At 38.0% G+C, this 13,984-nt stretch overlaps 1 protein-coding gene across 1 annotated transcript in view; it reads right to left on the bottom strand.

Moving 5' to 3' along the window:
- LOC127656981 (bromodomain adjacent to zinc finger domain protein 1A-like) overlaps positions 1 to 13,984 on the bottom strand; it is a 31,981-nt gene that overhangs the window by 10,312 nt on the left and 7,685 nt on the right. The window contains 11 exon segments of the mRNA XM_052145584.1: positions 1,064 to 1,159; positions 2,168 to 2,314; positions 2,492 to 2,630; positions 3,682 to 3,777; positions 3,904 to 4,058; positions 4,184 to 4,244; positions 4,480 to 4,614; positions 4,777 to 4,864; positions 5,032 to 5,130; positions 5,244 to 5,396; positions 13,695 to 13,973. Coding sequence (XP_052001544.1) covers positions 1,064 to 1,159; positions 2,168 to 2,314; positions 2,492 to 2,630; positions 3,682 to 3,777; positions 3,904 to 4,058; positions 4,184 to 4,244; positions 4,480 to 4,614; positions 4,777 to 4,864; positions 5,032 to 5,130; positions 5,244 to 5,396; positions 13,695 to 13,973 — 1,448 coding nt within the window.

The raw sequence follows: 13,984 nt of genomic DNA, 5'->3' as shown, positions 1-13,984 counted from the left end.
ATAATCGACTAATCTAACTATGATTAGAATGATTATTCGACTATTCGAGTGATTATTCCATCAATTAATCATTAGCTCTTAACTGACTATTCAGCTTGTGCACAGACTAAAAAAGGTTGTATTAAACATGCTTGCTTACAATAAAGTGGGAAAAAACTGTTTTGTCTTGTTTTCCATTTAAAATGGTCTAAAATACATTTACTTGAGAAGCAATATATAAGATATTTAGAATAGCTTTGAGACAAAAAGAAGTGCATTTTGTACACAAATGTACATTTTTCACTTGGTAATAATTCTGCGAATGCAATAAAAACAAAATATACTTGTTTTTAGAAAAAATAATATCTTGAATACAAGTCTAAATATCTTATATGTTGCTTCTCAGGTGAATGCATTTTTTTTTAAAGGATTTAGAAATTTATATTTAGCAATCATGTTATAATCTAGCTGCAGCAAGTGCGCATGCTCAAGGGATGAGCGTCCCCGTGACAGAGTGTGCATTAGCTGGATGCCGTTTCAATCTCTCCCCCTTAGATCGGGACACTTCGTGCAACTCGTATAGGAGGCGCTGAAAGCTTAAAAAAAAATGCCAGTTTTGGAGTTATTTACATTATCTGCTTTGTACTATTTGAACTTTAATAAAGCTATAACACATAAAATATAACTGGATTAATGATGTAAGGCCGGGGTGTTTCCTTTAAAGATGCTCAACATGCAAGTTTTGCTTCAGCGGAATGACATCTCCGGCTCTGCTTATTCCACAACAGTTTGGAGTGCTTCTGGACTGTGAGCTGTGTTTTCATCCTCTCCTCAGTCAGGCGCGAGCTGCAGCGCTGCTCTCGCATGTCATCATTAGCGTTTCATATGATCTCATTTAATGTTAAAAAACATAAAACGACTATTCAACAATGAAAACATTTTATTGTCGATAATATCAACATATCATTTCAGCCCTAATTACAACTATACATACTGTTCATGAAAAGGCATTTGAAAGTCTTAATTAAATTGACCATGGAGGATATCTAAACAGTACAGACATTTTTCAAAAGGAATATCTAACCTTGGTGGAGCTGTGGCCAGGCAGCAGCTAGAGATGCCACGGCACTGATGGCAGACTGTGTTGGGTCAGCATCATCCTCCAAAGCCTCACTCAGATCTAAGAATGAAAACACTGTCAGACAAACACAGCATACTAAAATAATAAAGATAACAACTACAGAACCTGGACTATAAGCAGAAGTAAACAGACCTCTTTTTGACATTTCTAGATCATTGACACTAAGCAAATATGAATTGAAATGAATTTAAAATGTAACCAATTTTATTTCAGCCACATACATAACAAATATACAACACATCCTGAATTCAATGTGATCAATAAAGCATATCTGTGTATTTAAATCACAAAGATTTCAAACAATGTAATGTATCCCTCCATGATATAACAAGTCTCAAATGCAGTTTAGAAAAAGAGAATTAATGTGTGGTCTCAGCTCTTTTATAAACCCTTTTGCACGTGAGTTTTTCCTGTACTTCCGCATCCCCCAGTGAGAGTTTATTAATGTGCACTGTATTTAAACAAAATCTTACCTTACACTTCACAGCCGATGCAAATGGAGGACAGATTATAAATTATCAATGATATAATGTGATTTTCAGATGTTTATAATGATTTATTATGATGGATAAGATGCGATCACAAACTCGATTGCTGGATATGCGCACCGCCATATTGTTTACATTGCAATGCAGTATGATATTCTGAGTTTATGAAGCACAGAAGATTCTATAAACCTAACCCTTCCACTTTTGTTGCACTGGAAGTCATGAGAATGAGTGACAGACAGAATGGGAGAAGGCTGGAGTGTACTAACTAAATTATGCATTCTTAGTTTTACTTAAGAAAACATGGCAGCATCGCTGCATTAAAACAGTGCACTCTAATGATAAAGGCTTTAAACTTTTATCTAGTGATTGTTTGAATGAATATTGAATTGTTTATCATGACAACAGCTTCAGTACATTTTCACTGGTAAACAGCAGCATGAATGCAGATCGCACAGATTTGAGCGTACGTCTCTGAGCCCAGCCAAGCATAATCACATAGGTTTGATTGTATGTGCAAAAGGATTAAGAAATAAATGTTAAGCTCGACCACTCTAACCTTTGGTATCAGCTTCCGCCACCTGATCCTTGGCCACTTCCTCCTGCTCCTCAGCTAAAGCCTGGAATATGGCAGACAGGAAAAAGAAAAGAAGCTCACAGAGCGGCCCCTCAGGATCACAGCCAACCACTGCTTCCTCCAGAACCTCTGTCAACACAAACAACAATATTTAATTCTTATACATTAAAAAAGTCAGACTCCAGAAAATATTTTGTAAAAGGTAACCAGGCAATTTGTTAGCTAGAATATTTGGACACTCAGGCTAGATGTTTTAAGGGGGGAATATCATGGTAATATGGTTGATAAGAAGCTCCTGTATCTCACCCAGTGTGATGCCATCAGGGAACTCGTCCTTTAGGTCAAACAGCTCTCCAAATGCATTGAGGAATTCTAACACCATCAAAGCATCTCCAAACAGCTCTGCAGGAAGACGCGTTTTCACTGGCATGGGTTTTGGCAGCTCCTGAGAACAGGCAAATTTAAAAAGAACATTGCTTGTTATTTAATGGGGCTTTTCCACTGTACAACTCGACTCTGCTCGCTTTTTGGGGGTGTTTCCACTGTGGATAGTACCTGGCACTTTTTTTTTGTACCACATCGGTCGAGGTTCCAAGTGAGCTGAGCTGATACTAAATGTGACGTCAAAATCCTGTGGATCACTGATTGGCCAGGGAGAATCGTCACTACCAGCATCACAGGATTTACGACACGCGACATCAACCTGCTAGTTTTAAAGTTAGCTAAAGCAATAACAGTATAATTTGTTCACGCGACTTTCGAATTGTGAAAAAATAAATGGCTGTGTGCAAAACCACGCAGTGTTCAATAAACGAGGTGCAGACATTCCACTTGTTAGCGATGAGCGAAACTAAAAAGTCTCTAAGGAAGTGTCTCAGATGTTCTCACACGGCTTCCACCGGACCTACCAACAGTGTAGGGAAAAGTTAAAAATACTTAAGTGACTAAGAACCATCAAGGAAAAGTGGTTCGACCAAATGGACGCCATCTTAACCGGTGAGCAATGGGAGGGAGAGTGCCCTGGACTGGCGTTGATCGACGATGGAGGATGGTATGTTTTGTTACGTTAACTCTATACTCTGCTTGAAAGCTTCACTTTATTTAGCTGACCATCTACTGGAAAGCTTGCTGATAAAACAACCAGGCCAATTTAACTGTTACACTTGTGTAAAATCACCATGCAACAACTGCTTTATGCAGCACAATGAGCTAGTAGCTAACAGCTAGCAGTCATGTTATTGTTTCGGTCAGTTTGTGTCGTGTTTAAGATGATGTCACAGCAGTAGAGGTGGCGCAACTATGACGATCATCATATAATTCCACCCACGTAGAGGGGCACTAAACTGCAATGGAAATGCAAGCTACGAAAATTAAAGCGAGTTGAGGCGAGTCGAACCATAACGTGCAGTGGAAAATTGCAGTAAGTGGTTGATAATACTGTATACAAGCTCATGTACAGTAGACTGTCCTACATTTTCATCAGGGCACACACATACCTTCAGGTCGTCACATTCCATGTCCTCCCGAGGTTTGCTCCATATCTTCAGTCGCTCTGCATATTTTTTCTTTTCCTCCTTTAGCTTTTCTCGTTCCTAATATGCATTGCATTAAAATGGTTATGAAATGGACTTAAAAAGTAGTCCTACATAACATTATCAATCAATGCGAACATGGAGCAAAACCAGGAAAGTGTACAGACATGAATGCATCCAACTCACCCTCTCTTTCTCAATCTTCATTCGTTCCCTCTCCTCTTTTCTTCTAAGCTTCTCCTCGTCCATTATCCTCTTCATCTCCTCTCTCTTTCTCTCCTTGTCCTCCTTTTCCTTCTTTTTGGCCTCTATTATATCTTCTCTCTCTTTCTTACATTTTTCTGTACATTGCATGCAAAAAAAAAAAAAAAGAAAAACAAATTGTTATGTAAATAAACTATACATAATTTACATCATGTCTACATAAAACTTTCAGCATGCAGTGCATTCTGGAATTTAAACTTACCCATAGCCATCATCTGCTCTCTATGTTGCATCAGTTTTAATTTCTCCTCAACATAATTCATCTGAAAGTGTAAAACAACTCTACATCAGACACAATACAGTCCCTATTTGAATAAAATCAACTTAATAATACTTAATATAAAAAATTTTAAGGTGTCCAGAAATTTTCACCAGATTGAGTACATTTAGATTACACTGTCTTTTCTCTTAACATACAGAATGTCATGCTTTGAACTGCATGATCCCTGGGTGAAGACAGGCAATTATAGCTAAACATGCAAGCACAGCAACACAAACCTCTGTTGGAGAGGCATCATTTGGATGGCGACCTCTACCCTTTACAGGCGGACTGAAGGCAAAAACCGGGGGCTCATCCGGAAAGAAGTGGGAAAGATTCTGTTCTGATAACTTATATTTTGCAAATGTTGATGGCTGGAAATAATGAGAACATTCAGTTATCACTCAATTACATATATAAACAAAAGGTTGCAAAATAAATAAAAATCGAATCGATTTGTTTTCATGTCATCAAATTGAAAAAACCCATTACTGCAATAAAAAATCTTCATTTTCATACCCCGCATTTTGACTTACCTTTAGTCTAACTGTCCCATTTATTGGTTCACAATGCTGTTTAAGAAGGAGCTTCAATCTGTCACGACTAAAAACATTCTTCTTACGACTACAAGAGAAAACAACAGAAGACAGCTGTATCATCATGGTTTCGTTAACTTTACAAAATAAGTACAGAACAGGATTTATTTTTTTTAATATTAACAATTTAGTGCAACAAGAGTTTATCAATTTATCTCTAATATATATATAAAAAAAAAACATGTGTTCACTCACTTAATCTGAGCAGGTTTTACTACTAATGGTTCACAACCCTCTGTGCTGACAGGCTGAACTTTGTATTTAAACAAAGACGGACTGATGGCTTTCTTCTTCCTGTTTTAGAAAGAAATACATGAGGTGGAACATACAATTTTAGGAAATCAGCATATGCAGATATACTGAACCATGTCATGGAGATATTCAAGAATTCAGATCTGAACACTTACCCATGTGATGGAGGTTTGGGAGAGGTGACAGTGGTCTCCTCATCACTGTCACTGATGACAATTGAGTCACCCTCTATATGATGTTTGACGTGGCCGTTGACTGCTCCATTGGAACGGGGAGGTATGACCTCCAATATCTTGCAGTGTTGTCTGCTGAGCACAGAAACATTTTACTAGAACAAATCTGACTGCACAATTTAAAGTTGCTGTGTGATTGTTTTGTTTTTTTCCGATGTGAAAATACTTCCACTTTTCCCAGCTTATAGTGACAACTATAAAGACTAGAGAAAGTTACTACTCTACCTCGCACACAGTCGAGCACTCAGCCTTTTAAAGTGCACTCTGCGAGCCGATTCGGTTGAGTCAAACCGGACTGTGCTAAAGAAGAAATTTGCATCATGCGCACTTTACGTGATACGTTGTTGCTTTGGTCTATACTTTGGCTTTTCACAGTGCAACACTGTGGCGCTTTCAAAAACTGTTTGAGCATACCGACAGGGTTGGTCATTATTTTTGCAATCTTGTTTAGTGAGCAGAGATTACTTAGTGTTCGACCTATATGTTTTAGTAATGGCCAATGCCAATATCCAGAGAGCAGGGTGGCCGATAGGCCAATACAATGAGATAAATCACACAATAAAATATAGTATAACAAACAAACAAATTGCTAAAAAAAAAAATTAACTCATATTTAGCACTATATTTACAAAATTTTACATAAAACTTTAACTATTTAAAAAATAAGATTAGATGTACAACTTAAAATACACATGAATAAGTTGTATTGATGGTAGTAGCAAAGCAGCTTGTTTTGGACATAGAAAAAGTCTTGAACTTCAAAATTCACAGACCATCATCATTGTTATCACAGCTGTTCATATAAATGCCTATTTGACCCAAAACGGCTGTTGGAGATGTAGATTTTAACGAATCACACAAAATCACAAACAGGCTGATCTTACTTTACAAGGTGCAACTGCTGTGACAGATTTAAGGCCAAATATGATTCAACGATTATCTTATCTGAACAAGATCTCAATACAGGAATTTAAATGCAGTAAGGAAGTTCAATCTAAATCAGATGTTCAGTTATTTACTGTATGTGGATATAGTTAATTTATATAATAATTTAATTTAAGCAGTAATGACTGCTTAACATTGCATGTCTGATGGTAGTTTTTTTATTTTTATGCCACATTTTACAGGCTTTGGAAGGGTGTTGAATGTGTGAGGATGTGTATACAATCAACCTCTTACATGACAAACAGGCATATTGACTGAAGTTAAATCTGGTTGTCAATAGATCAGAAAAAACCTACATACATTTCTTCACTGTAAACCATAGATATACTTTTATAATAACATTAACAAACATAATTACAGTATTTAATGCCATAAATGAATGTTCTGTCATCATTTAGACTAATACTTTGTGTCTTCATCTTCTCTGGAACTAAAAACTAGGTGTTAGGCAGAATGTTTGGGACTGACATCCTCGGTCACCATTCACTTTAAAAAAAATGACACAAATGGAAGTGAATGGTGACTGAAGCAGAAATTCCATCCTAGCCATATTGGTTTAGAACATAAGGGTGAATAAATAATATAATAATTTTCATTTTTAAAATATATCACTAACAGTGGGTATAAAAGATGACATAAGTGTTCAAAAATGAAATGTTAAAATCAATAATTAGATCTTTGCAATGTCATTTTCAATATAATTAGTGACTCGCTACTTATTAATTTTTTAATTCGATACTTTTACTCTTTCTCAAGTAATTATTAACATTAGTACTTTAACTTCTACTTGAGTGAGTAATTACTTGTTAAAAGACTTAGTACTTTTACTTGAGTACAGTTTTTGGCTACTCTAACCACCTCTGGATAAGACGGTTAAAGGGAACTGTGAGGAGAGAGAGGGAGAGTAAAACACGCAAGCACTTTAACTTTGAGCACGTGTCTCTATGGTAAAAAAAAAAGCTAACTGTGATTGGCGGTTTACATGTCTCAGATGCTAAACATGCATGCTGTTGTGCACGACGACCAGATGAGATAAAACATATCAAACAGTTAAACAATGTTGCACAGTGTTTCATGGCTTTTTACCTATGATCTCACTGGGATCATACAGTTGGACAAGCTAAAAATCATAAAGCACCCTAACAATTGTACAGTGTGAAACGGGCTTTACAAAAACATAAAACATCCAGTGCAGGGTTTCAATTAGCTGGTTTTTAAAATTATTTTTTTGCTGTTAAAATGTCCTAATGTCAGGCAAATTGTCGGACACAATGTCCAGTGAAAATACTGAGACAAAGCATCAGCAAGCCCTTTAGTTGATGGCACAAATGTACAGTGTGATGCATATAACAGAGGTTTAAAAATTATTATTATGCATAGTCCATCCATAGTTACAGCACAAATATTTTGTTTTTAAAGATTTCTTTCCCCAATTTGTCCATCAAACTTTAGCATTCCCGAACACATTGGCTGGCTGGCACATTTTCTTAGCGGAAACTCCAGTGTCAAAAACTCAAATAGATCTGCAATAACAAACAACATTTCCAAAATTGATCACAGACTGAATGTACTTTAAAAAAGACAATCTGCAGTCATCAACACAGAACCAATCATACAATCTGTGCAGAGTGAATAACTCGATAGATAAATGAGACCCAGCCAGAGAGAAAAACCCAGGAGCCTCTCCATCAGTCTTCCAAACCATCCCCCACGATGCAGTAAAGGGCTCCATGATGTGTCGCAAACCACATCTGGTTGCCTCTGTACAAGCTCTGATGATGTCAGGGGCAACTCCTTGCACCAGTCCAGCCAATGAGAGGGATTTTCTAAGCTCCTCCCAATCACTTTAATCCTTAAATAGCAAGGTCAGCCTGTGATGGCTGACTCTAATCCTCATTTATAGTACAGAACAGAGCTACAACTGATATGGTTTCCTTCAATAGGACAAGATCAGGCCTACGGTGAAGTATGCGTGTTATTATCTGTGGGCTCATGATTGTACTCGGTTGGCATATTTGTTTTCCAAAGCTTAAGAATGTACTGTATACACAGAGCTGCCAAGGACTTTCAGTGCTCCAAAAGACTGGCTTGTGAAGACATATCAATGTATATCTGGGTGTTTCTCTTCTGTTAAGCTGTGGCCTGTTCTAAACAGAGCTTCATACAGGACCACTGTTCATCATATTCAAATACTTTCTCTCCACCAGCATTGTGCTTCATCTGCCCAACTGTTTGTTTTTCCTCCATTAAAAGACAAGGGGAAAAAAAAATCTATAAAAATAAGTGTCAACATGTTTCCAAAACATATTAATGCAAACATAACTATCCAAAATTATAAAACTGATAGTTCAGTCTCTAAAAATCACATTGGATGAGGTGCGCATTCAAAGGCTTTGTAAAAAATCTTAAAAATACAAGGGATGAGCAATGCTTCATATATTTTTTTTACGTTTTAATGTTTGGGTTGCCTGAAAGACTACTTCGTATTAAAGGTGAAGTAGGCAACTTTCCCCGTTTATTGCTCAATGATAACCAAGTAGAGCAGCACCAATACTTCTCTGTAGTACTCGCATCGGGCCGATACTGGGGCGTAAGTACTCTTACTATGTATCGGTTTCATCATTTCATATTTCCGAGTAGGAGTACATTAATATAATGAAGTGGTTGTACATGTGTGCAGTTGAATGGGGATGAATGAATACAAATGAATGGGGAGAGCCGTATGTCCAACACCTACATGTCGTAAAATCTTCCGTGACTTCACTTAATAAATCGCAATTTTATAATATGAAACTCAGTTTACACCAAACAGATCATTGAGTGTAAATCATGTTTAAGATAAGAGGACAGACAGGTGGTCAATTCATTAAGCGAAGGAACCGTTTCCTCACAAAAAGCACCGTGAAGCATCTTCTCCATCAAAAAGAACTCTAGTCTCCTCGCCTGTATACCACCCATAGACCGCTGCATTACACTATTCTATGCTAACCTTGTAGGCTCATCTTTCAGAAGGGCTCTGAATTGTCATTTTTAATTAAGGAGAACATTAATATTGGCAATAATAAGATCTCAATGCATATAGAATGGCATATGTCTACAAACACAAAAGTACTCGTATTGGTACACAGTATCGGCCTGTACAAAACTAGGTACTTGTACCAGCCTTCAAAAATTGGTATTGGTGCAACTCTTAATTAATTTGTGGGTTTACCTTCCCCAAAAGTATAAACACTGAGCCTCCCAGGCTCTACTTTGTGCATGACAAGTACATTTTCCAACAATTGTTTACAGACAGATTGTTTGCATAAAAAGGCCAGACTACAGTTTGCAAATCCACATGGGGGACAAAGATCTTACTTTTTGGGAAAAAAAATGTTGGTTTAATGAAACAAAATTTTTTACTGTTTAGCCATAATGATCATTGTTATGTTTGGAGGTGAGGCTTGCAAGCCAAGAACACCATCCCAACCGTGAAAGCATGAGGGTGGCAGCATCGTGTTGTGGGGGTGCTTTGCTGCAGGAGGTACTGGTGCATTTTGCAAAATAGATGGCATTGAGGAAGGAAAATTATGTGGATATATTGAAGCAACTCAAAACATCAGCTAGAAAGTTAAAGCTCAGTCACAAATGGATCTTCCAAATGGACAATGACCACAAGCATACCACCAACTGTGGCAAAATGGCTTAAGGACAACAAAGTCAGGGTATTGGAGTGGCCATCACAAAGCCCTGACCTCAATCCAATAGAAAATTTGTGGGCAGAACTGAAAAAGCATGAGTGAGCAAGGAGACAATCCTGCAAACCTGACTCCAGTTACACCAGTTCTGTCTGGAGGAATGGGCAACAATTCCAGCAACTCATTGTGAGAAGCTTGTGGAAGGCTACCCAAAATGTTTGACCCAAGTTAAACAATTTAAAAGGCAATGCTACCAAATTAGGGATGGGCATTTTGGTCATTTTGTAATCGAGTTGACTCCAATTACTCGAGCACTTGTCGAGTACTCAAGGGGCAATTACATGTACATAACTGTATATAAAATAACATGTCTGACAAACATCTTTGGCCGCTGAATTAGAGCTGGTCTATTAATTTTTATAGGCTGTTATAACAATGTTACAAAATGCACAAAAGATTGCATAATCAAAATATAACGCATCATATTTTGCCATTATGTGAAGTGTCGCTGCCCAACTAAATGAAAGAATGTGCACAACATGCGTCTGTCTGTTCTTTCAGGTTACCGTATTCATTTTAGTGAACGCGCACCCATTTTTTTTAGTGACTGTCTGAACAGCCAATTTTCAAATCACGGTTGGCTTAAGAGTAGACCCCATAACCATTTAGAAAATAAAGAATACATAAAAATACAATAAACAGCTAAATAAACATCAGTAGTACTGTTCCGTGTCTGCCAGTTGCTGTCCATTTAAATAAAAAATACATTAAAATAACTAAAAATCAGTACTGTTTGTTTAGTATCAGTCAATGGCTGACTTTTTTTAATACTGCCAGTCAGTTAGGGGCAGATTGTAAAACAAGAAGCATTTACACCTGCCGAGACGAGAAAACAGTGGCAGCAGTGTTACACCGTATTACAATTATAACAAGTTCAGAGGAAACTCTCAATGGTGGAAAACCAGACTTTCAAATATAAGATTTTGTAAATGCAATGACTGGAAATGTTTGGTTGAAGGGGGTACCAAACTACGATTCCTGAACAAAACAGTTTGGTGAATACATAATAATAAATTTTTTATTTAAAAGGCGCCTTTCTCGGCATTCAAGGACACCGTACAGGAATACATAAGACATTTAAAAGCACCAAAATTAAATAAACAACAACATTAAAAACAAAAAGAGGTAGAGCAATTGATATCATGTGAGATAGGCATTTTTGAACAGATGTGTTTTGAGTTGCGATTTGAAGTGGAAAAATGAATCGATGTTTCTAAGTTCGGGTGGTAAGGAGTTCCAGAGACGGGGAGCAGAGCGGCTAAATGCTCTGCTCCCCATAGTGGTGAGACGGGCAGGGGGGACAGACAGGTGTATGAAGGAAGAGGATCTAAGGGAGCGGGTGGATGTTGGACCATGGAGAAGATCAGACAGATATGGGGGGGCAAGTTTGTGGATGGCCTTGAATGTTAACAGAAGGATTTTGTATTGAATACGGAACTGGACCGGGAGCCAGTGAAGCTGTTGAAGAACAGGAGTGATGTGGTGAATAGAGGGGGTTCGAGTTATGATGCGGGCAGCTGAATTCTGGACCAGTTGAAGCTTATGAAGGGATTTGTGAGGGAGGCAGAAAAGGAGAGAGTTGCAGTAGTCCAAACGGGAAGTGACAAGACTATGGACAAGAACGGCGGCAGTGTGTGGTGTAAGGGAGGGGCGAAGGCGATTAATGTTTCGTAAATGGAAGTAGGCAGACCGGGTAATGTTATTGATGTGGGACTGAAAAGATAATGTGGTGTCAAGGATGACACCCAAACTCCTAACCTGGGGGGAGGGTGAAACGGAGGAATTATCAATAGTGAGTGAAAAACTGTCTGTTTTGGATAAATTAGATTTAGTGCCAATGAGGAGAACCTCAGTTTTATCACTGTTTAATTTGAGAAAATTTGGGAAAACCAGGTTTTTATTTCTGTAATACAATCAGTGAGGGAGGTGGGCAGGGAAGTGAATGAAGGTTTGGTCGAGAGGTAGAGCTGGGTGTCATCAGCATAACAGTGGAATTGAATGTTAAATTTGCAGAATATATTGCCCAGGGGAAGGAGATAAATGATGAAAAGTATGGGCCCCAGGACAGAGCCCTGGGGCACACCTGAAGTGACAGTAGAGGGACTGGATTTGAAAGACTTAAGTTGAACAAACTGAGTGCGGCCAGAGAGATAAGATGTGAACCAGTCTAACGGAGTGTGGGTGATGCCAATGGAAGATAATCTGTTGAGAAGGACGGTGTGAGAGATGGTATCAAAGGCTGCACTTAAGTCGAGGAGGATGAGGATGGTAAGGAGTCCAGAATCAGCTGCCATGAGAAGGTCATTGGTGATTTTGATAAGTGCTGTTTCAGTGCTATGAACATTTCAGTACATGTTTACACATTAGCTTTCACTCAGCTGACAAGGTATGAAAGTAGCTACGTGGGTAGCTAATTAGCTCGTGTGTGTGTGTGTGTTATATATATATATATATATATATATATATACATCTCTGTGAAAGGCTAATACTGGCCGATAAATCGGCCAGGCACTAAAACTGATAGTTGCAAGTTTTTTTAATAACCATAAGATACAATGCCATATTTCGGCAAGTTCTTAATCACATTTTGGATATGATTTCCACTGAGAAAGCTGACAGCTTCTCTACTTGGGTGTGGCAACAGGTGATCACACACACACACATTTATCCAATAACTTGTTAGAAACAGAACAAGCCATGATACCATTCCTGAAGTGACATTTTTGAATTAATAATGGAGGCTTGAACGCATCATTTGGTTTGAACCAGCAACGGCAGATTCTGATCCATCACGTAAGAAAGAAGTTCCATGCACAAATGCGTTTTTATGACCGTACTCAGTTTTTCCTCATATTTTTTTTTTTATTTACTTGTTAATTGAACTGTTATTCAGGCATATATTAATGTGTACATAAGCAATATCTCACACTCAGTTGTGTTATATGGCCCTAAATCAGCACTGCTGTGATTACCTAAGGCTCTCGGCCTGTGGCCGAATCACAGCAGTGCTGATTTAGGGCCATATAGCACAATTGAGTGTGAGATATTGCTTAAATACACATTAATATATGCCTGAACAACAGTTGAGATTATTAATATACAGGCTATTAAATTACTTACTGAACATAGGTGTCTTATGTTGTTGTTGCTGCTGTTCTAAAAACATGGCTGCAAACTGAGGTGAAAAAGGCATAGCAGGTGTTCTATATATACATTTTTAGTTGATCTGATTGTTGCAATTAAATAATTTTTGTTGCATTTAAAGCTTAAAGTGAGTGCATTTTAAAAAGGAAAATATAAAAAAAAAAAAATGACCAATTTGCGCAAATTAGTAAAAAATTTTACTTTAACTGAAAGGTGAGTAGTTTGCATCCCTGTAAAAAAACTCAGCTTTGCATTGTGCCTAAAGCACTCCTAAACCATAGTAAAATTACTGTAACACAAGGTCTCTTGTGGCTTATATTTTTTTGCTCTGCTGGAAAGTTTTGAATAATCCATTTTTTTGAAGATTTTCAGCATATTGGCATGCAAATACACTCACTGTCACATTCAAAGATGAATGGCTGATTCTACAATCTCCCATTCAACAGAGACAATCAGAAAAAGGCAGAAGTCTGGTTGAATACATCTTGCGCAAGCCTGTATTGTGAATATGTTGAGTTATGTGTGACAACAATATCCGACATCTCACCTGGTACCAGAGCGACTGACAACATCCACCAACTCTCCGGGAAAGAAGCGATCTTTGACGTAGGCATACACATCATCGCATATTTCGTGCAGGCGTGAGCGGTGTGTAAGCGCGGTCAGGTGCAGGATGGGGACCATCATTGCAGTGGGAAAGTTCTGAAGATTAAGTCTGGCCTTTCTTTCACTCTCCAGGGCCTCCTGGTAGGTCAAGCCAGGCTTTCCCGTCACCGCACAGCTCCAAACCAGGCTGTTACACAGAATAGTCCTCTCAAAGAATTTACTGTAAAAACA

This window comes from Xyrauchen texanus, chromosome 16, assembly GCF_025860055.1.
Source record: "Xyrauchen texanus isolate HMW12.3.18 chromosome 16, RBS_HiC_50CHRs, whole genome shotgun sequence".
NCBI lineage: Eukaryota > Metazoa > Chordata > Actinopteri > Cypriniformes > Catostomidae > Xyrauchen > Xyrauchen texanus.
The sequence above is the reverse complement of the archived record's forward strand: the minus strand, read 5'-3'. Positions and strand labels throughout refer to the sequence as shown.